Source organism: Mercenaria mercenaria, chromosome 14 (genome assembly GCF_021730395.1).
Source record: "Mercenaria mercenaria strain notata chromosome 14, MADL_Memer_1, whole genome shotgun sequence".
NCBI classification, from domain to species: Eukaryota; Metazoa; Mollusca; class Bivalvia; order Venerida; family Veneridae; genus Mercenaria; species Mercenaria mercenaria.
In genome coordinates, this window is record NC_069374.1 from 71,518,739 (window position 1) to 71,543,460 (window position 24,722).

The 24,722-nt window shown below is 35.4% G+C and overlaps 1 protein-coding gene across 1 annotated transcript; it reads left to right on the top strand.

The window, feature by feature from the left end:
* Positions 1-730: 730 nt before the first annotated feature.
* Positions 731-24,327, top strand: LOC123527642 (NADH dehydrogenase [ubiquinone] 1 beta subcomplex subunit 5, mitochondrial-like). The gene is made up of 7 exons (XM_045307244.2): positions 731-891; positions 7,398-7,471; positions 8,211-8,277; positions 13,905-13,966; positions 21,060-21,169; positions 23,082-23,134; positions 24,062-24,327. Exons 1-7 carry the CDS (start codon positions 798-800, stop codon positions 24,142-24,144), a joined length of 543 nt encoding a protein of 180 aa, XP_045163179.2. The 5' UTR covers positions 731-797; the 3' UTR covers positions 24,145-24,327.
* Positions 24,328-24,722: the final 395 nt, after the last annotated feature.

The window sequence follows — 24,722 nt, forward strand, 5'->3', positions numbered from 1 at the left end:
AAGTAATTTATTAATTTTTTTTTGATATAGTGAAGTATGAATTTTGTTGGAATGTTTTCCAGTTACATTTTTAGTTTCCGTTTTTTAGTTTCTATATACGTCAATTTCAATAAATGCAAACCCAACAAACTCAGCAGTTTACATCATTATATATTTAGGACATCACAGTAAAGTGTTATCATTTTTTTTTCTAAATATCCCCCTCTCTCTCTCTTTCAATATCCTTTTAATGTGAAAATATTGGAAACAAACTAAACTTGCTTTTTCAGAATATTAATAATTCAACTTGCATTTTCAGATTAATTAATAATTATACAGTCAATAATTAACAAAAAATAAACACCTTCATTATTATTTCCAGATTAATATTTTGGATTATCATTACCCTTCTGAGTAAAAATTAATCCTACAAAATTTCTCAATACACACAATCTGCATAACAAAAAGTACATAAAACATGTCAAAAGTATTAATTGATCTCCCATTAATCAAAATATCATTTCTAGAGAACATAAAAAAATTTGGGAGTAAAAAGTCACCTCTTAATAAAAAATGGGAGTGAACTGTCAGGGGAGGAAAAGACTTGGGTGTGAAATGAGTTGGGAGTGAAAAGACTTGGGAGTGAAAGAGCTGACACCCCTGAAAGGCCCTGCAAGGTAGCTATCCAGATCCAGATCCATGAAAAAATCAACATGATGGTTCCGGAATAGGAGCGTGCAGAACGGGTACGGTACGAGAATTAGGAAAACTAGACAAGAGTTGTCACCCTTGTTAAGGACAGGCAACGAAGGTGAAAAATGCCAATTTTGAGCACATTACGGACCACAGCTTCGGCTGGGGTTCGTTTTGCTCAGGCATTAGTACAGAAAAGTCAGCAGACTAAAGTTCCAGGTATATATAATGATGTTTTAGTCCAAAAGTTTATAGTCCCGTAATCCGAAAAGTTAACGTGAGGTGGGTGGGGTATGGTTCTCCGATGAATCTTTATGTCAACTTCCGCAGACAGAAAATTAACAACCTTTTCGGTAGATACAATATACTGACTAAAGGATAGCGGTAAGTTTAAATAGGTTTAAAAGTGTGTGCCGGAAAAGACGCAGTAATCAGACTTAAAATAGATCCTGCCCATAATACTCGTGAGAGGTGTGAGCAGAGCTCCAGATTAGCTGCGTATTTACGCAATTAAAATTGCAGAAAACCCAATTCAATTCATACAGTGTGCGTACTGAAATGCAAGTTAAATTCATAATACCCAGTTCCTAAAAAATCACTTGGGGTATCCAGGGCACTCGTTTGGCCGTTTTTGGGGCCGAATATGGGCCCCATTCCCCTCATAAAATAATATGTTTTTTTCCCCTTTCACAGAAGAAAATTCCCCAGATAACAGGTTGTTTGACACAACTAACAGGTCTAGGAAAGTGGAGTATTTACAGATTATCTGTAAATTTACAGATAATCTATAAATTTACAGATTTTTCAATCTGTAAATTTACAGATCAAGTGTTTGAAAACTGCTAAAATTATATTTAGACACAAAATCGCAGCTTGAAATTAATTGATTTACTTATGGTATGTATAAATAAAGGTCAATTGTAACTTTCAGTCATTTCTGTTGACTTTGATTTTTCTTAAAATGCCAAAAACTCAAAGTCAACAAAAATGGCTGAAACCCACAAATGACCTTAATTTATGCATGCTGTAAATAAACCAATTAATTCCAAGCTGCAGTTTTGAGGATAAATGTAATTTCATCAGTTTTCATACACACAATCTGTAAATTTACAGATTGAAAATTCTGTAAATCTATAGATTATCTGTAAATTTACAGATAATCTGTAAATATTCCACTTTCCTAGACCTGACTAAATATGAACTCTCTTTCAAGTTATATTTAGTTACTCTAAGGAAGGTTACTGCTGCAATATAGTTACATTAGTTAGAAATGATCGAAAACAGTATTGATAAGTGTGAAAAGTAGTAACATATATATGGCTAAAATCTTCCTCTTTTTGTCTTAAAACGTCGAAAAATTCCCCTTCCTGAGGGTATGGGTACCTGTCCCCAAAAGTTGTCTAGTGCCCAGGTATTGCATTTTCCTTATTATACTCAACATCACTAATCTCGCGTCATCACTAATTTCGCGGTATTTGAGTTGCGCCACCTACGTGGTGTTTACCGGGGAAGTTCTTGACCTATTTTACTCATGCTGGCGAAAAATGTTCCTACCTGCAGTTATATTGCTAAATATCTGTCAAGATTTATTAAAATCGTATTTTTCACATATTTATTGCCAAAATCCATGAATTAAGCAAATATTTGCAATGTTTATAAGTTCGTCTACCAGCTGATCGGCATTTGTCCTCATTAATTATGCAAATTAGGTCCCGCCTATAGGTTAGAGGACACAAAATTTTACGCAACATCCCCCAGCTACAGAAAAATGAATGAAATATGGGTACCAGGCGAAACATCAAAACCTCTTAACTCGACGGATTTTAAGGGGGAGGAAGGGATGGGGGGCCCCTGACCATCTCCTCAAAATACACCCATGATACTGAGCAGTGAATTTTAACATGTTAGATAACTATCAAACAGAAAATATTTAGTACTTTGTACTAGTAGGATTCTTAGGCTCCGCTGCATTATGACCACTCCCGCGACCTTGTGATTTACTTGCAAAATATCTGGTGTGTCTGCTGCACAGAGGATAATATTTTCGATAGTGCCAATGTAAACAGATATAATAAAAAAACGTTTAAATTGGCGTTTCATGACTTTTGAGTGTTCCTGTTAGTTTGACTTAGATAGTTTTTCAGTGTTTGAATTATATTTAGTGTTTTATAACCTATGATAGTTTGATTGACACAATTGTTGACCTATACTGCGACATTAGTGATGTGACGTTACACGATAACAATGGCTGACTGTTGTTGTTCAAAGTACTCATGTATGTTTCTTGAATGATATCTTATTCATTTTCACACAGTTATTGATGCATATGACATGAAATATTGTGGTAAAGACAAAAAATACATTGTTTCTCAGGGTTCGATCTTAACGCAGTCCCGCGATCCCGAGGACACCTATTTTAGCGGAGGGCCTCCTGAACTTGGAAGCTGGCTGTCCCGTCGGGACAGTAAGTTTTCAGTTCAATATCTATAGCTAAAAAAACTTATCAAAAATACCAAAATGACAGAAAAACCTTGCTTTGAAACGATTTTCGAAGTCGACATCTCAGCAGGGGTGTAAAATTCCACTCGCCCGCTCGCATTGGCGAGTTAAAGTCTGAGTAGGACGAGTGGACCTCGCTGTATACTCGACCGATCGGGCGAGTGGTTTTTTTACGTCCTTACTTTACCAAAATTCAGAAATACAACTCCAGAACGTCAACAAACTTTGAGATGGTTCAATCGCTACCTGGATTGACTGGAATTTACCCGCGAATCGTAAAGATATCAAAACGTCATGCCGGTAATTTTCCATTCCACAAGCACGTGCGACCTATCGTATTAAATATCTAATTTACATCGACACGTACACAAAAACCGTGCGTAGTGCATTCATTTTTTAACATTTTCACTTCAAGTTTTCAACACCTCTTGAGAAATAATACTATTTGAATTCTATAATGATTTTAATAAGATATCGACAGAAATGTAGGCAAAATTCTATAAAAACGGTCGAATTTTCATATAATCATTTGTAAAAATTCAAACAGCGCGGTCTTAGTTACTTATTTCTTTCTAAAAGTAAATCAATGATGAATACTCTGGGCATAAAATTCAGACTTTTGACCAGAAGGAACAAAAAACAGAATAAAAAAATCTTAAATAATGAAAAAGCGGCAGCAATTACAATACATGGAGTAAAACGATTTTTGGCAAACAGATGAGATTTCTGTTAGTGCGGCAGAATAGGTTACGTGACCTCATGAACGTAAATAAAAATGCGATTTTAAAATAAAGCAATGTGATGTCATTGCTGTTTTTAATAAGTTTTAAATGAATCTTTGTACATGTATTTTTTGACCAACAATTTAAGTTTTTTTTTGTCAAACAGTAATGTAAATTCCTTGAGGGCAAATAGGTCACAGAGGTAGAATATCCACTATAGTAACTATCGTTTGAGACATTTACCTTTTATACGGGATCTAGCACTTTCGCTTTTGATAACAAATTAAAGAAGAAACTTTTTATTGATTTCTATTTCTCAGCAATTTTAAGAACCGATGCGGTACGATCAGACAGTGATGTGTCACATGGCGCGAAAACATGACGTAATGCCTTGACAATCTCGAGCAAAAATACCGCTTTGATCTCCACTTCAGATGTCAAGATACTGACACACTGACACTTCTTTTAGCTCTACTTTGAGGGGGTGTAAATTGATCATGAAAACAAGGTCAATTACTTAGTTTATCAACTGAATAATTACCGATAATCTTTAACGTTTTTTCCCATCTCTTTCAACACGGGTGGATGGACGATGATTATTGTGTCCAAATTTTTTAGACACTTTTCAAAATAAATATTTTTCGGGAAATAATACTATTGTAAATAATACTCCTTTCATAAAAGTGACAGTATTAAAAGTGTCAGTTATTAGGGCGAGTGGCTGTTCACTAAGGGCGAGTAGATATTACTGGCTACTAGTCCTGCACGGCGAGTGAAGTGAAATTTATTTTTACACCCCTGTCATCTGTTCTAACCACAGTCCGGATGTTTACTCTCGAATACATACATGTACGTAGACTGGTTCCGCGTTATTTTCAAAGTTCATGGCTGAAGGACTACAAATGTTAATGTATCGATTCTTTATGTTCAATAAATATAAATAAAAGAAAGATGTATTTGCTTTGGTTATATATGTTTATTGAATCTTTTTAAATAGTGTTAACAATCGATAAAATCACTGAAAATGGGAGGGATTCCTGAAATCAGGGAGGGACAGCTGAATTTGTAAGGAGGAATCCCGCCAGGATTGTTAGAAAAAAAGTAAGCATCTAACCCTGTTTCTTGTTTAATGTGGTTACGTCGAATGTCAAGTACCGCGACATTACAGATGAACCGTATACTAGAACGGGTATGAGACTTTAACGCTAGATTTAACCAGGCCTTTTTTTCATCAATTTGGGAATGCCACCGACACCGGTGGAATTGGGAAAATGCTCTCGGAAATTGTCTTAATTGGGACAATTTGCAGATTACCAAAATCTACATAAATGTGTTTTTGTGTGAAATATTAATGAATTGCATTTTAGTATTTGTTCAACAGTATTATAATTTACCTAAATATACATACAAATCAGCAAAACTATCTTATAACAGCAAAAACCCTTAAAGGTATAATCATTTGGGAATTTTAAATTCAACTTTGGGAAAAAAACATACTTTCTTGCATTGGGATTACCTCCTTTTATAGGAGGTAGATTTATAGCGGAAAAAAGCCCTGTTAACTGACTGGTTATACGTTACCGCAGAACAGGGTGCAATTTATCGGAAAAATCACAGGACCATTCAATCGGCTGATCAGTGTTATTTGGACGCTTTGTAAACAATTCTACTCCCATAAAATGTAAAAGAGGTCACAGAAAAAAACATTGTTGCAGCACAAACAAACAAATTAGTGGGGTATTTTGCTGTTAAAGAATGACAGTTATCTATTTGTGACAATGTAGTGTCACCAATACTGGATGACATCTTTTGGGAGACTGCATATTGCGGTGACCACATTGTTTGGGATACTGTGGATGAACAGATCTCCGACTGCATTAAAAGTGAAAAAGAAAACAACAGTATGGAATATTCATTACAGTTTTAAATACATTTTTGTATTAAACATTGAAGGGGCCATTAAAGTACTTAGGTACTCAGTCAATCCTGTTTAATGATATATACCATGTATACTGTAAGGAAATATACTCAGTTGTTAGTGTGAGATTGGTAAAGTACCCAATTGGTTTTAGCAAATACCCAGTTACTTCTGATAAGGTAGGGTAATGATATTATCTTTACCCAATTCAAATTTCCAATACCCAATTCAGACAAAAAGTGATGGGTAAATACCCAATTGCACCAAAAGCTTATCTGGAGCTCTGTGTGAGGCAGTATAAAGAGATAGATAGATAGAAGCATTGACACATAAATTTTAGGAAGTGTCTAGCCTTTGATTGACAGCCGAAATAGCTGCTGACTGGCTAGTTCTTTTGTGTAATTGTAAGCTACACTTTTGGCAATTTTTTTGTCCCGGGGAATCGCTGTTGAGATGTTTTGGTGTCCTTTTCGAAAACGTTTGCATACAAATACACATAAATAAGCGTTTTCGAGAACACTGACACCAATGTCATGGTCGTGCCCATGTAACGAGTTTTAGGTAAAACATGCAGTTTTCAGTTGTTTTAGCATTTTATTTAAGGTGTTTCCAAACCTTGGCATCAAAGCCATGCCGGTAGGAAGTTTTTTGCACTGGTTATTACCAAGGTACCAAGAAAGAGTGTTACCACATGCCTTGATCAATTATTTTGTATAAAAAAGTTTCAGAATCAAAATGATTGGTGTTACACTTAATTCATACACACTGTATCGATTATTTGGCATGTAGAATAAGTCACACTTTAGACGTCTGAGCGCTCCTGAGAACATGTTAGTATTTTTAATCTCAAATATATGAATCGGTGATACACCACCATATAATTCACCAGGGCTATAGTCTCATGAAATTATTCTTTCAAGCATATAACCTCTTCATATTGTTCGAGTATGTTGAAATAATGCTCTGCCATATTTTATTTCATAAAAGAACTTATGCACTTCATTCACATGGCCAATGTGTTACTCCATATTGTCTCTCAATAACTAGAGGGTCTGCCCTTAATTACCCTAAGACAATGAACATACCCTGACTTGACCATTTGACCTTGAATATATCACATAAGACTATTCTAACATAAGATCTATTTTAAGTCAGCGAGACAACAGCAATGAATATACAAATGTATGCTCGATCTTTTGTGATCAGTAAAACTACATTGTATTTTTTGCATGTGAGCTTTGAACACAGACTGTCTGTCATGACCCTCTTGCTTGTGTTCTTGTTTTGTTAATGTATATGATTTACAAAAAGAGAATAGTTACTTCAATCTTTAGCCTTCTGGCGGCAAGTGATTCTGCCTTTGATCAAAATCAGCGTGCACATCCGTGCAGTCTGATATGGTCTGCATTGTTCACTATTCAGTCAGTAAATTTTCAGTAAACAACCCTTGGAATAATAAGTGGAATTACCCAAATTGAATGATAGACCAGTCCATTTTAAAAATTTAGCAGGCTAAGGGTTAATTCCGTTTTTGTACTTTTATAGCAGAAGGATTATTACAATTATTCTTTTTATTTTGATTTCAGTGAGGTATATGGGTGGTAATAAAATGGTAGTAAGACCATCCAGGTTTCAATCCCAGCAGCTCAAAGATGATGTGGTATGTATGTGCCCCCACTCCAAAAAGCATATTTTATCCTCTCAAATTAAAAAATAATGCCCTGTTTTAGCCTGTTGTGATAAGTCTAAAAAGCTTTTGCAGTGCATATCATTAGCTTTTCCATTTTAGTCTGTTTCGTTAAAAAGACAAACATGGCCTAGTTTTTCTTATTTGGCTTCATGTTTGTAAATCTTGGAAAAGCTCTTACTCTGAAACTACAGACATTAGTTTCAAAATAATTTTACAACTAAATGGAACTTAAAATATTTCTTTGCTATGGTAATACCAACTGAATGACAAACTATATGTACATAGGTTCAATAATCCTTGCATTCAGTTTGATAAAGTAACGTCCCTTTTGTAAAAGGCTGCTCTAGAATGATTTAAGAGCCTATAAGTTTGTGTGTCCAAAAGAACATGACCATGACCTATAAAACTTTACAGGACTGTTGTTCAGCACATAAGTTGTGCACCTAGGGTTTTATTTGAATTAATGCTCCACACACTACATACCCAGCCTCCTGCAAGTGACATATTTTTAACCATAAATGGGCAGGAAGAGAGGCACAAGTGTCCAGTGGACACACTTCATACCTTTTATGTACATTTACATTGTATAAGCACTTCAAAAAATTTTTAAGAAAAAGTCGTGTAAATTTGCAGGCATATTACTTTACTGTATAAAGCAGTCTAGTTGGTTATAAGTGTTCTTAAAAAAATATACTTTGTCTATTTTCAGTTTTACTTTCTTAGCCTTGGGATAGTACCTCTTGGATTGATTGTATTGTACACTAACGTAAGGATAGGTAAGTTGATTTTGTATTATGTTGGTTTGGAGGGATTAACTACGGTGTATGCGATGAGGAAAGAATTATCTGGTAAGCACAAACAGGATCGTTTAGTTTGTAATAGATAGCGCAAGCTTATGCTTAAAATAATGCAAATAAAACTCACGGGGCCGTTGGTTACCAACCAAGCTTTAAAGTCATCATATCCTATTTGTTTTGGTGCTTATCATAAGCCCATTTTAGAAAAACAGAACATATTTTTTAAGAAGCTTGCTTCTGTCCGTCTTTCTGTCTTAAGGTCATATTTTTTATTCAGAACATAACTTAAAGACCTAAGATAATGACTGTAAACTTTGCATATATAGGTAGATGACAATGAGATTATTTGCAAAGCACAGAAATTTGATTGGTAGCTCAAAGTATAAGATTACAGAGGTCAAAGTTCCAGTATGCCCACCATTATTTTTTGTCAAGAGCATATGAGCTGTGCCATGAGAAAACCAACATAGTGCGTTTGTGACCAGCATAGATCCTGACCAGCCTGAGCATCGGCACAGTCTGGTCAGGATTCATGCTGTTGGCTAATAGTTTCTCTAACTGATAAAGGCTTTGAAAGCAAACAGCATCGATCCTGACCTGACTGCGCGGATGCGCAGGCTGGTCTGGATCCATGCTGGTTGCAAACACACTATGTTGGTTTTCTCATGGCGCAGCTCATATAATAACCATTTAAGATATGGACTTCAAGCTTAGAGAATAGATAGGAAGGAATGTGATGATAAGCAGAGTGCATGAATTGGGTTGAGACTACAAACATACATATAATTATAAAGACAAGATCGGTAATGAAAGGCTCATGTCACAAATGAACTCAAAGATCGCGATCATAGTTCATGTCCAGAGCAGAACTTGAACCATCCCAAGTATTGGTAGTTGATGATGTGCAGAGTGGAGTCCAACAACTTTTATTAATCCCACACCCTCCCCCGACATTAAAACTACGTAGCCTAGTGGTAGAGCAACCGCTTTGAGTGCGGGAGGTCGCAGGTTTGATCCCCGGCCGCGTCATACCAAATACGTTAAATATGGTACTAGCAGTTTCCTCGCTTGGAGCTCAGCATTAAGAGGGTAGTGCTAGGACTGGTCAGCCTGGTGTCAGTATAATGTGACTGGGTGGGGTATCATGTCACGTATCTATGGCGTGATATTCCAGTGAGGCAGCACTATAAAGATAAAGTGCTCACTGTTACAAGTAGACACCATCGTTTATATGACTGAAAAATTGTTGAAAAAGAAGTTAAACCCAAACACACACACACCTCCCCCGACATAACCCTACTTTAACCCCCACATTAGAACAGGTCAATTTGAGTTGCTTTTGCTCAAGTTTCTCATGATCACCACTGCACAGAAAAAAAGTCCAGTGCACCCCAACCCTTACCCACTACCACACTACCCCCTCACCATCCCAAACATCTCCCGAGTTTCGTATGAACTATTTGAAGAATAAGGAGGGCTATTACGCTTGCCATGGCATCAGAGTCTACATTTGTTAAAGCAGATACTTTGATAAAACTTCACACTTCATCTAATGTTTCAGGAAATTTGAATAACACACAGTAACAACATAAAAGTCCCATGAATCTTTTATGGATTTTATGAAAATGAACTGCCTTCTTGGATTTAGAAAATTTGGGCTGAAGTTTTGCACACACATTGTTCTCTCCGGAGTCAGTGGAGATATATTGAATTGAAATTTTATTCAAGCGGAGAGGGATTAAACATGGTGAATGTCTCATTATTCTGAAATGTATTTTGGCAAAAGTATGCCCAATTTTTTACATAGAAAATGCAAGTTTTGCATGGAAAATATTAAAAAACTAGTCCCATAACTCTTACTCTGGAACTGGATCATATAACTATTCTTAGGGTGACCATTTTACTTACGAGCTTGCAAAAGTCGAACATACTGTCATGACCTCTTGTTTTAATGTTTCTGCCTTGTGCACAAACTACACTGACAACAAGTTGTGTTGGCATGGCTTGTAATAGGGTGCAGTAAAATTCACTATAAATACATATTTTGATGAGTAATATTATTACTCATTGTGTGTTTAACTGGTTGGATAAATAAATTCTGAGCTCATTTTTATTAGCTCATCTGATTTTTTGAAAAAAAATGATGAGTTATTGTCATCACTTGAGCGGTTGTCGGCGTCGGCGTCGGCGTCTGCGTCGGCATTGCCTGGTTAAGTTTTATGTTTAGGTCAGCTTTTCTCCTAAACTATCAAAGCTATTGCTTTGAAACTTGGAGTACTTGTTCACCATCATAAGCTGACCCTGTATAGCAAGAAATATAACTCCATCTTGCTTTTTGCAAGATTTATGGCCCCTTTTGTACTTAGGAAATATCAGATTTCTTGGTTAAGTTTTATGTTTAGGTCAACTTTTCTCCTAAACTATCAAAGCTATTGCTTTGAAACTTGGAATACTTGTTCACCATCATAAGCAGACCCTGTACATCAAGAAACATAACTCCATCTTGCTTTTTGCAAGATTTATTGCCCCTTTTGGACTTAGAAAATCAGTTTTCTTGGTTAAGTTTTATGTTTAGGTCAGCTTTTATCCTAAACTATCAAAGCTATTGCTTTAAAACTTGCAACACTTGTTCACCATCATAAGTTGACCCTGTATAGCAAGAAACATAACTCCGTCCTGCTTTTTGCAAGATTTATGGCCCCTTTTGGACTTAGAAAATATCAGATTTCTTTGTTAAGTTTTATGTTTAGGTCAACTTTTTCTCTTAAACTATCAAAGCTATTGCTTTGAAACTTGCAACACTTGTTCACCATCATAAGCTGACCCTGTACAGCAAGCAACATAACTCCATCCTGCTTTTTGCAATAACTTTGCCCCTTTTGGACTTAGAAAATCATTTTCTTGGTTGAGTATTATGTTTAAGTCAACTTTTCTCATAAACTATCAAAGCTATTGCTTTAAAACTTGCAACAGTTTTTCACCATCATAAGTGGACACTGTACATCAAGAAACATAACTCTATCCTGCTTTTTGCAAGAATGATGGCCCTTTTTAGACTTAGAAAATCATGGGTAGGACAATATTTCTATTACACAAAAAAAAATCAGATGAGCGTCAGCACCCGCAAGGCGGTGCTCTTGTTTATATTAAATTGGATGTACATTATTTTTAGCTCGACTATTCGAAGAATAGGGGAGCTATCCTACTCGCCCTGGCGTCGGCGTTAGCGTGAGCGTCACACAAATGTTAAAGTTTGCGTACCACCCCAAATATTTTCAAAGTCCATTGAGATATTGCTTTCATATTTTGCATACTTGTTTACCATCATGACCCCAGTCTGTAAACAGGAGCAGACAACTCTATCAAGCATTTTGACTGAATTATGGCCCCTTTTCGACTAAGAATATGCTTATTGTAATGTTAAAGTTTGCGTACCACCCCAAATATTTTCAAAGTCCATTGAGATATTGCTTTCATATTTTGCATACTTGTTAACCATCATGACCCCATTCTGTAAACAGGAGCAGACAACTCTTTCAAGCATTTTGACTGTATTATGGCCCCTTTTCGACTTAGAATATACTTAATTTAATGTTAAAGTTTGCTTACCACCCCAAATATTTTCAAAGTCCATTGAGATATTGCTTTCATATTTTGCATACTTGTTTACCATCATGACCCCAGTCTGTTAACAGGAGCAGACAACTCTATCAAGCATTTTGACTGAATTATGGCCCCTTTTCGACTAAGAATATGCTTATTGTAATGTTAAAGTTTGCGTACCACCCCAAATATTTTCAAAGTCCATTGAGATATTGCTTTCATATTTTGCATACTTGTTGCGATAGAAGCTGTATTTTTCAACTGATCCTAATGAAATTTTGTCAGAATGATTACCTTAATGAAACCTAGGCCAAGTTCGAAAATGGGTCATCTGGGGTCAAAAACTAGGTCACCAGGTCAAATCAAAGAAAAACCTTGTGTATGCGATAGAGGCTGTTTTTTTTCAATTGATCATCATGAATTTTGGTCAGAATGATAACCTTGATGAATTCTAGGCAGAGTTCGAAAATGGGTCATCTGGGATCAAAAACTAGGTCACTAGGTCAAATCAAAGCAAAACCTTGTGTATGCGATAGAGGATGTATTTTTCAATTGATCTTCATGATTTTAGGTCAGAATGATTACCTTGATGAAGTCTAGGCCAAGTTTGAAAATGGGTCATCTGGGGTCAAAAACTAGGTCACTAGGTCAAATCAAAGAAAAACCTTGTGTATGCGATAGAGGCTGTATTTTTCAGTTGATCTTCATGAATTTTGGTCAGAATGATTTCCTTGATGAAATCTAGGCCAAGTTCGAAAATGGGTCAACTGGGGTCAAAAACTAGGTCACTAAATCAAATCAAAGAAAAACCTTGTGTATGCAATAGAGGCTGTATTTTTCAATTGATCTTCATGAAATTTTGGTCAGAATGATTACTTTGATGAAATCTAGGCCAAGTTCGAAAATGGGTCATCTGGGGTCAAAAACTAGGTCACTAGGTCAAATCAAAGAAAAACTTTGTGTATGCGATAGAGGCTATATTTTTTAATTGATCTTTCTGAAATTAAGTAAGAATTATTGCCTTGATGAAATCTAGGCCGAGTTCGAAAATGGGTCATCGCGGGTCAAAAACTAGATCACTAGGTCAAATCAAAGAAAAACGTTGTGTATGCGATAGAGGCTGTTTTTTCCAATTGATCTTTATGAATTTTGGTCAGAATGATAACCTTGATGAAATCTAGGTCAAGTTCGAATATGGATCATCTGGGGTCAAAAACTAGGTCACTAGGTCAAATCAAAGAAAATATTTGTTTATACTCAAGATTTTTGCTTCAATTTCTAATGATAATTGGTCAGAATATTTTTTTCCATGAAATCAATAGGTCCAACATGTTTACACTGTTTTGGTGTGTTTCTCAGGTGAGCGACCTAGGGTCATCTTGGCCCTCTTGTTGTATATAAGCTGGTATCTCAGTAACCACTTGTGGAAATAGATTGAAACTTCACACATTTATTCACTGTGGTAAACTGACTTACACTGCACAGGTTCCATAACTCTGGTTGTTTTTTTTTTTACAAAATTATGCCCCTTTTTCAACTTGGAAATTTTGGTTAAGGTTTTGTATGTAAGCTGGTATCTCAGTACCCACTAATTGGAATGGATTGGAACTTCACACAATTGTTCACTGCCATCGTCTGACATGGCAGGTCCCATAACTCTACTTTACATTTTTTCAAAATTATGCCACCTTTTTGACTCAGCAGTTTTTGGTTACGTTTTTGTATGTAAGCTGGTATCATTGTATCCACTAAAGGGAATGGATTGAAACTTCACACACTTATCCACTGTCATGAGCTGATAAGCACTGTGCAGGTTTCATAACCCTGTTCCCATTTTTACAAAATTATGCCCCTTTTTCGACTTTTGTATTTATTCAATTGACAAAGCTGTTGAATAGTCGAGCGTTGCTGTCCTCAGACAGCTCTTGTTTTTTTTTCTTTTAATATGTAACATGTGAGTATTAGTTTTCTTCGTATGATATAAAATTATGTGCTTTTTTCAGGTCCAGCAGAATTGGTTGATACGCCGGAGGGATATGTACCTGAAAAACATGAGTATTATAAAGTAATTTCAAATTTTCTCTTTTTATGCCCTCGCCATGAAATGTGGGGGACGGTGGGGGCATATAGTGTTACCCCTGTCCATGTGTGTGTTTGTTTGTTTGGAAAAGGGTGGTGTTCATGTCAGGGCCTGACATGCATGGTTCATTTTCAGAATAATTTCACACAAATGATAAGCATGGATAGACGATGTGTCTTGCGCAATAACCAGGTCCCTATGTCTAAGGTTAAGGTCACAGTCTTTGGTTTAACTTAGCCAGTTGTCACTACATATATACTGATAATGTGGTCTTCGTGTCCGGTCCATAACTTTGACATGCATGGTCTAATTTCAAAATAATTTGACACAAATAATAAGCATGAATAGACGATATGTCATACACAAAAAACCAGGTCTCTAGGTCTAAGGTCAAGGTAACTCTCAGAGGCCAAAGATCAGATACAAGAATGACTTTGTCCTGAGCATTTCTTCTTCATGCATGGAGGGATTTTGATGTAAGTTGACTCAATTGTACACCATCATGAGACAGAATGTCATGCGCAATAACCATGTCCCTAGTTTAGAATTACTTCCCTTTGTTATTACTATAAATAGCTTATATTGTTACTTTTTTAGCTCAACTTTTCAAAGAAAAAGAAGAGCTTTTGCACTCACCCTGGTGTTGCCGTCACCGCTGGTTAAAGTTTTTTATAAAGTCAAATATCTCTGTTACTATCAAAGCTATTGACTTGAAACTAGTTATTCATTATCAAAGTCTACATCAGGAGAAACAATCCCCATAACTCTGATTTGAATTTTGACAGAATTATGCCCCTTTTTAACTTAGAAATTTTTGTTAAAATTTTTGATAAAGTCAAATATCTCTGTTACTATTAAAGCTTTTGACTTGAAACTCAAAATAGTTATTTACTATCAAAGTCTACACCAGGAGACACAATTCCCATATCTCTGATTTGAAATTTGACAGAATTATGCCCCTTTTTAACTTACAATTTTTGGTTAAATTTTTTGATAAAGTCAAATATCTCTGTTACTATCAAAGCTTTTGACTTGAAACTTAAAATACTGATTTACCATCAAAGTCTTCACCAGGAGGAACAATCCCCATAACTCTTGTTTGAATTTTGACATAATTATGCCCCTTTTTAACTTAGAATTTTTTATTAAAATTTTTGATATAGTCAGATATCTCTGTTACTATTAAAGCTTTTGACTTGAAACTCAAAATAGTTATTTACTATCAAAGTCTACATCAGCAGACACAATTCCCATAACTTTGGTTTGAATTTTGACTGAGTTATGTCCCTTTTTAACTTGGATTTTTTTTTTACTGGCAAAGCTCTAATTCAGAGTCAAGCACTGAGAAAAGTCAAGCGCGCTGTCTTATGGACAGCTCTTGTTAGCTCATCTGATTTTTTGAAAAAAAATGATGAGTTATTGTCGTCACTTGAGCGGTTGTCGGCGTCGGCGTCGGCGTCTGCGTCGGCGTTGCCTGGTTAAGTTTTATGTTTAGGTCAGCTTTTCTCCTAAACTATCAAAGCTATTGCTTTGAAACTTGGAATACTTGTTCACCATCATAAGCTGACCCTGTATAGCAAGAAACATAACTCCATCTTGCTTTTTGCAAGATTTATGGCCCCTTTTGTACTTAGAAAATATCAGATTTCTTGGTTAAGTTTTATGTTTAGGTCAACTTTTCTCCTAAACTATCAAAGCTATTGCTTTGAAACTTGGAATACTTGTTTACCATCATAAGCAGACCCTGTACATCAAGAAACATAACTCCATCTTGCTTTTTGCAAGAATTATTGCCCCTTTTGGACTTAGAAAATCAGTTTTCTTGGTTAAGTTTTATGTTTAGGTCAGCTTTAATCCTAAACTATCAAAGCTATTGCTTTAAAACTTGCAACACTTGTTCACCATCATAAGCTGACCCTGTACAGCAAGAAACATAACTCCATCCTGCTTTTTGCAAGATTTATGGCCCCTTTTGGACTTAGAAAATATCAGATTTCTTGGTTAAGTTTTATGTTTAGGTGAACTTTTTCTCTTAAACTATCAAAGCTATTGCTTTGAAACTTGAAACACTTGTTCACCATCATAAGCTGACCCTGTACAGCAAGCAACATAACTCCATCCTGCTTTTTGCAATAATTATTGCCCCTTTTGGACTTAGAAAATAATTTTCTTGGTTGAGTATTATGTTTAAGTATACTTTTCTCATAAACTATCAAAGCTATTGCTTTAAAACTTGCAACAGTTTTTCACCATCATAAGTGGACACTGTACATCAAGAAACATAACTCTATCCTGCTTTTTGCAAGAATGATGGCCCTTTTCATACTTAGAAAATCATGGGTAGGACAATAGTTCTATTATACAAAAAAAATCAGATGAGCGTCAGCACCCGCACGGCGGTGCTCTTGTTATTACTGGTTGTAGGGAAAAATTAAAACCACTTTTCTGTAGTACAACATGCATGTTGCATCCACTTTTGAGATGTATTTTGACCTATCTGTACCTGGTAAGGATTTTTGTGTGGACTTAGAATTTTTTTTTATAAGATTAACTTCCCTTGGCCAATGGTCCTTTTTGTTTGTGAGCAGTACCATGCCTGACCTTTATCATGTTGCAGGGGGGTGGGGCGGGGGTGCATCCGTGTCTGTGACACATTTCTAGTTTATAATACATTATGAAATAATGCAGATGATTAAGGAATACCTAACAGATTACTGACAATTTCAGTTCATTAAGTTAGCATGTTAACAATCATGTCCTTCATCATTACTCACATCAGATATGACAAAGTCATTGACTGTTATACCATCAGTCTGTACTTTCAAGTTAATGTTTTAGCTCACTATGAGCACAAAATGCTCATAGTAGCTATTGTGATCATGCTGTGTCCGTAGTCTGCTGTGTGTGTGAGCCTGCGTCTGTCCATTGTTATTCATTATCTTGAAACAACATCTCAAGGGATATAAACTAGCTATGTTTATTTAGGGGCCCAGACTGTCAAAAATAAATGTTTAACATTAGGTATATGGGTATTTTCTCCAAAGATTTAGGGGCCCAGCCCAAAATCTAGGGGCCATGGGTTACTGGGTCCCTGCTAATTTATATCCCTGATCTCCTCCAAAACCACTGACCTTTTGTTTTATACAGTTGTCTTTAAATCATACTTTTAAAATAACCATCATTTGGTATATGCTATATTTTTCCTAGTGCGTTTTTGGTTCCTGGTTTCATATTACTTAATGTATTATTTTATATGTCATACTTCCAGGAGTGTGTAAATATTGACTGGAGTATATAAATACTACCAAAAGAACATAAATACATGTAAATTCTGTCAGGTGTATGTAAATTATAATAGGAACTCACTGAAAAAGTCTCTAGCTTTTACTATGTCTCCCACCACACAGTGGTCTCCCACCACACAATGGTGTGGGAGACACATTGATTTACTCCAGTCTGTGTGTGTGTCTGTCAGTCACAAAGCTTGTCTGCACTCTAAGTCAAACATTTCTCATCCGGTCTTCACCAAACTTGAACAAAATGTGTTTAACCGTAAGACCTAGGCCAAGTTTGATAACTAGCCAAATCGATCCAGGCATATTGGAGTTACGGCCCTTGAATTACAAAAAATCGTCCTTTTTACTCTTGTCCGCACTCTAAGTCAAACATTTATTCATCCGATCTTCACCAAACTTGAAGAAAATGTGTTTGACCATGAGACCTCAGCCAAGTTCGATAACTAGCCAAATCAGTCTAGGCATTTTGGAGTTAGGCTCTTGAATTACCGAAAAATTGGCCTTTTTACTCTTACCTGCTCTCTTAAGTCGAACATTTCTCATCTGATCTTCACCAAACTTGAATAAAATGTGTTTGACCATAAGACCTTGGCAAAGTTAGATAACTAGCCAAATCGGTTCAGGCATTATGGAGTTACGATCCTTGAATTACCGAAAAATCGGCCTTTTTACTCTTGTCCGCCTCTAAGTCGAACATTTCTCATACGATCTTCACCAAATTTGAACAAAATGTGTATGACCATAAGACCTTAGACAAGTTCGATAATGAGCCAAATCGGTCCAGGCATTTTGGAGTTCTGGCCGCTGAATTGTAGTGAGTAAACAGTATATAAAAACTGACTTGCTATTTAGATGATTAGGTAGTTGTGGGAGACATTCATTTTTCTCAAAAGCGGCTCCAGTTTTATTTACATTGATTGAGATGCATTGAACATGCCATTTACAAAATTCTAATAGATATAGATTCAGTTCCTTAAATTTTAGATTTTTCATTCAGCAATATCCATTTTACATAATTATAGCTCAGATATTTAGCAAAATTTGTAACTTTGATTTTGGTTACTTGATATACTATTATTTGTTCAAAACAGGTTTCCTGAGTGGTGAACTCATGTTGGATGTTTAGAGGGGGTTTTGTTAAAATTTGATTTTGCTATTATTTAAACATATTTTGTATAAATTTGTAAAACATACCTAGTCTAGTGAATTATATAAATATAAGAAGTTTTGTATTGTTAAAAAGTTGCATTTGCAACAATATACTGAGCTGAAAATCATAACAAATTAGAATATAAAATTTAAAAAGTAAGTCTGAAGCCACACACAGTTTTGAAACTTGCCTTTTGCTTCACTTTGTTGAAAGATCCAGATGTTTATCAGGTGGAAATATAAATTAGAGCTAACATGGAAATTGAAATAATCAACTAAGCTGCCCACTTACATATTTAAAAAGTGGCAAAAAATCAAAATTGTATGAAAAAAATATACATTCTAATGATGATCTAACTTTGTGTAGTTTTTTCTAATTTGGTGTTTTTGTTCCTTGATAAATCTGATAGAATATATATAAAAAGTGAAAAGGTTCTCAAATGTTGTTTAAATTATATGTTTGATCACTTTATAAAATGTCCCGAAAAAGATTGACCACCTTGAAAAGTTTCTTAAAATGTTGCTTAACCCTTACCCTGCTAAATTTTTAAAATGGACTAGTCTATCATTCAATTTGGGCAATACCATTTATTACTTGAAGGGATGTTTACTGAAAATTTACTGACTGAATAGCGAACACTGTGCAGAACATGATCAGACTGCATGGATGTGCAGTCTAATCTTGGTCTGCACTGGTCGCAAATGCAGAATCACCTGCATCCAACAGGCTAAAGGTTAAAATTTACTGTGGTTAACCACCTTTAAAGGGACTGACCCACACATTTTCGGCAAAAAATAAATTTCTTTTAAAAATCCATAAAAGGTGTGTACTCTGAAGTGACCAGTGGTACAAACTTATTATCGAAAGATTTTTGCATGGTGTCATTACAAATAACACAAAAATTAATGTTGTGCAAATGCAACAACATTTTAAATAATGCAGAAAATGTGATTCTTCATGCATTTTTACCACCATTTAAATTTTATTTTCACCCACTTTAAAGTTTACCATTATTCAGTGTCATATATACATGTACATGCAATCTGACTAAAGTACTCTATCTTCTGAACGAAGATCTGAAAATGACCCATTCACATTCGTCTTCTGTATATTTTGGATTTCCAATATTGCTATTTTTATTTTTGCAAATCTTTTTAGCTCATCTGATTTTTTGAAAAAAAATGATGAGTTATTGTCATCACTTGAGCGGTTGTCGGCGTCGGCGTCGGCGTCGGCGTCTGCGTCGGCGTTGCCTGGTTAAGTTTTATGTTTAGGTCAGCTTTTCTCCTAAACTATCAAAGCTATTGCTTTGAAACTTGGAATACTTGTTCACCATCATAAGCTGACCCTTTATAGCAAGAAACATAACTCCATCTTGCTTTTTGCAAGATTTATGGCCCCTTTTGTACTTAGAAAATATCAGATTTCTTGGTTAAGTTTTATGTTTAGGTCAGCTTTTCTCCTAAACTATCAAAGCTTTTGCTTTTAAACTTGGAATACTTGTTCACCATCATAAGCAGACCCTGTACATCAAGAAACATAACTCCATCTTGCTTTTTGCAAGAATTATTGCCCCTTTTGGACTTAGAAAATCAGTTTTCTTGGTTAAGTTTTATGTTTAGGTCAGCTTTTATCCTAAACTATCAAAGCTATTCCTTTAAAACTTGCAACACTTGTTCACCATCATAAGCTGACCCTGTACAGCAAGAAACATAACTCCATCCTGCTTTTTGCAAGATTTATGGCCCCTTTTGGACTTAGAAAATATCAGATTTCTTGGTTAAGTTTATGTTTAGGTCAACTTTTTCTCTTAAACTATCAAAGCTAATGCTTTAAAACTTGCAACTCTTGTTCACCATCATAAGCTGACCCTGTACAGCAAGCAACATAACTCCATCCTGCTTTTTGCAATAATTATTGCCCCTTTTGGACTTAGAAAAATCATTTTCTTGGTTGAATATTATGTTTAAGTCAACTTTTCTCATAAACTATCAAAGCTATTGCTTTAAAACTTGCAACAGTTTTTCACCATCATAAGTGGACACTGTACATCAAGAAACATAACTCTATCCTGCTTTTTGCAAGAGTTATGGCCCTTTTTAGACTTAGAAAATCATGGGTAGGACAATATTTCTATTATACAAAAAAAAATCAGATGAGCGTCAGCACCCGCAAGGCGGTGCTCTTGTTTTATTTTAACCAATCAGACGGCTTAATCAAATGACAAAGAGAAAGAAAAATGTGCTGTCAATCCAGGGCTCAAACCCGGGACCCCTCGCTTACAGAGCAAGTGGCCTACCGACTGAGCTAACAAGCTCTCTGACACATTACGACATAAGAATTGTAAATATCAAAAATTAAGACTGACTATAGATTTGCAAAATGTTGTAAGTTAAGCTCTGATTGGCTAGCGAAAGGGTCATCAGAATGAGGCTATTAATAGCTCGTTGTCAGATCCTAAGCGTAGCGTAATAGGAGATATACTTTAGTCAGATTGATATACATGTACATTCTTGAAATAAACGTGTTGAAAATTTTCATCTAAAACTGTGGGCAAGTAGCTTTAAAAGTTTCCTAAAATGATGTTTATATGTGACTAATCACCTTTAAAAAGTTGTTCATCATTTTTCAGCTGCCTATAACTAGATATATCAGCAAGTATTTGTCCTTCAACAGCATAGAAAAGTACCATGAAAGATCATTATATTACTTGTATAAAGCTGATATGAAAAGAAAAGCCAAGTAAGTAGCTATTGTAGCCATGGCATGGAAAATTTGTTCTACGCTCAGATCCACTTCTTCTGTATTACATTTTTTTCCTTGATTTCTCTTGAAATATAGTAATGTTATTATATTACCGCCTTGATCTGCAATATTGTATTCGGCATTAATGGATTATGACAGGCCTGGAGGCTGGTTCATACAAGGCGCTTGCAAATATCTGGCAAAATTCATGAGAGCCAAATGTATCATTGCTGTTCAATGTATTGTTTTAATGACCCTTTAATGATATGCATACATGTACATCAGTTTCTATATCAGCCAAAATTAAATATGATTTTAGATGAACAAGACTGAAAATCATTTGAAATTTTGGTGAACTTCTCGACACAAAGAAAGATGAGAAGCCATCATTGTTTCGTTTCTGAATGAGTAGTTTTTAGTGGCCTTTGGGAGTTGTATACCGGTACAGGCATTTGTTTTTAGCTCACCTGAGCACGCAGTGTTCATGGTGAGCTATTGTGAATCAAGCTGTGTTCCTTGTCCATTTATTTTGATGAAACTTGGCCTTAATGCTCCTTGGTTGGTCCTGTACCATTCCATACTTCATGTTTTTATTTCGATGTAAATGAGATGTGAAACCAAAATTTGTAGTCCTGTTTGGCACCATATAACCTATACTGTGTTGGAACGCCGTAAAACCCAAATAAATAAAATAAATAAATGGTCCTGTACCAAATTTGTTTAAATAGTTCTGCTTTGTTGCACATAGGAACTACCAAAGCTAAAAATGGCAGAATCTTCGAACAACATCTCCTAAATTGCTGGTCCAATTTTTAAATAATATCCACAAATAAGTCATTTTCCAAGTTCAAATTATTCCGATTGGTCAAAAAGCGTGGCCGCTAAGGCGCATGGTCACTTTGCCCTGTATGTATATTGTGGAAACTTTAAATATCTTTTTGGGTGAAAGTGCTAGCCCAATTTTAACTCCCCTGAGCACAAAATACTATTGGGATCACACTGTGTCCATTGTCATGCATGCATGCATCCAATTGTCTTCAATAATTTCTTGAAACAACATCTCCAAAACCACTTAATGGATTTTGATAGAACTAAGAAATGATCTCTGAATGGCACTCTTTCAAATTTGTTAAAATGGTTCCAGTTCATTGAACATATGGGTGAGTATGGTTAAAAATAAGCTTCCAGCAGTCTTCTCTGAAGTGATATTGATATTTGGCTTTTTGGCGATGGTATATTTGTGTTACCCTTTTTAACTGAAAAACGGTGATTGTGATAGTAAATGTTAAGTTGAAAATTTAAGACGAACATGCGAGTGACTTCGTTTGATAAAATGAGTAAAAACAATACATGTGTTTACAGTATACTGTAATAAGTGGGAGACAAATGACAAATGTATTCAGCGGCTGAAGCTGTTTAAAGCTGACTGCACAAAGTGTATTTGAACATTTTTTGAGAAAATTGTGGAAATATCAATCGGGAAAGAGTGCACTTAAAAGCCACATGAAAAGTGTTAAACATCAGCAAAATTATTATGAAAACAATATTTTCTATGTGTTGTTACTTTACACATGTAGGAGCCTTAAGTATGAAGCCATGCATTTGGTATGGCAAGTAATGCTACCATTTTGAATGTTGTTTTACTTTTACATTACATGATGACACAATCAAAATGATTCTGATTACGTCGTGGGTTTGAAAAAAAAATAGCCCGTGAAAAATTGTAACAAGTCCTTGAAAGTCCTTGAAAAGTACATGCACGTGTACTTGATTTTCATCTCAGATGCTCTGTATGAACCATGATTTAAATTTTTCAACTTAAAAAACCTAATGTAAATATCTGTCTTTGGAATTATGGCAATTTCTGGAATCTGAAAACATATGTATTTGTTGTTGACTTTCTTTTCAGACTTGAGCAAAAAAAGGTGCGGCAGCTTCAAAAAAGTCAAGTTGATCAGAAAGGTTTGTTTGTGGAAAATGTGTCTATTTTCCTTAGGCTTTTCATTGTTAATTATGGTATCCATGTATAGTAGATATATTCATTTAGATGTTATATTGATGCAAAATATGCTGCTTAAATAATCCAACTTATGAACATAGTTTTAGGGCTGGCATTGACAGAAAATTTTGGTAAACAAAAAAAGCTACCTGCATGGACTTACAGATCAATTTTTTTTGCTCATTAGAAACATATCAAGACAGAACTGTTTAGTGTTTTATTAGCTCATCTGATTTTTAAAAAAAATCTGTGAGGTATTGTCGTCACGTGATCATCAGTGTTGGGGCTGGTTAAAATTTTTGTTTAGGTCCACCTTTTCTCAAACACTGTAAGAGTTACAGCTTTGAAACTTTGCAGACTTGTTTACCATCATAGGGGACTATGTAGGCAAAGAACCATAACTCTGATATGCATTTTATCAGAATTACAGCCTTTTTTATACTTAGAAAAATCTTAAAATCTTAATTTTAACTTTTTTCTCACATATCGTCCAGCGCTTGCAGATGAGCAAGGGCTCCGGTAGTTGCTGCTCTTGTTTCTCTTGGAAGGATATATGAGCTGCGCCATGAGAAAATCAACATAGTGGCTTTGCGACCAGCATGGATCCAGACCAGGCTGCGCATCCGTGCAGTCTGGTCAGGATCTTTGCTGTTCACTTTCAAAGCCTATTGCAATTAGAGAAACAGCGAACAGCATGGATCCTGACCAGACTGCACAGATGCGCAGGCTGGTCTTGATCCATGCTGGTCGCAAAGCCACTATGTTGGATTTCGCATGGTGCGGCTCATATATTTTATAGATGGAACCATGATAATGATGTAGCAATACTTTCCTTGAATAAAAACTTGAATGAGACAATATGCTGAGTAAAACTTATTTTATATTTTCAGGCTGGTATTATGTTCCAATACAAGGGACTTTAGAGCAAAGAGAGCAGTCTTATGAAAGCTTCAAACCTAATAAAAAAGTCTGAGTAAAGCACTTGGATCAATGATTTTGAGAATTTTTATTGATATACAAATGTATAGACAAGGTTAGAAAGATTTTAGGTCTGGATTTTCTGTGGAACATTGTGAAGAAAATGGATATATCTTAATATTAGGTAAAGAGAAACTTACATGGAATTTGTATGTTTATTAAAGTGATTGGAAATGTTTCTTACGTTTTATCTTGTTTATAGTTGTTTATTTAGTGGAACTTCCACTCTCGATTAGACCATGAAAAAATTAAGATCAGATAAGAAGGGTATCAGTATTGAGACACAAGAAAATTATTGTGAAGGTAACTTTATATCTGAAGCTATTACAGGTATCTTGATATCTGAAACTATTAAGGTATCTTGATGTCTGAAACTGTTAAGGTATCATGATGTCTGAAACTGTTAAGGTATCTTGATGTTTGAAACTGTTAAGGTCTCATGATGTCTGAAACTGTTAAGGTATCTTGATGTCTGAAACTGTTAAAGTATCTGGATGTCTAACACTGTTAAGGTACATGTATCATGATGTCTGACACTGTTTAGGTATCATGATGTCTGACACTGTTAAGGTA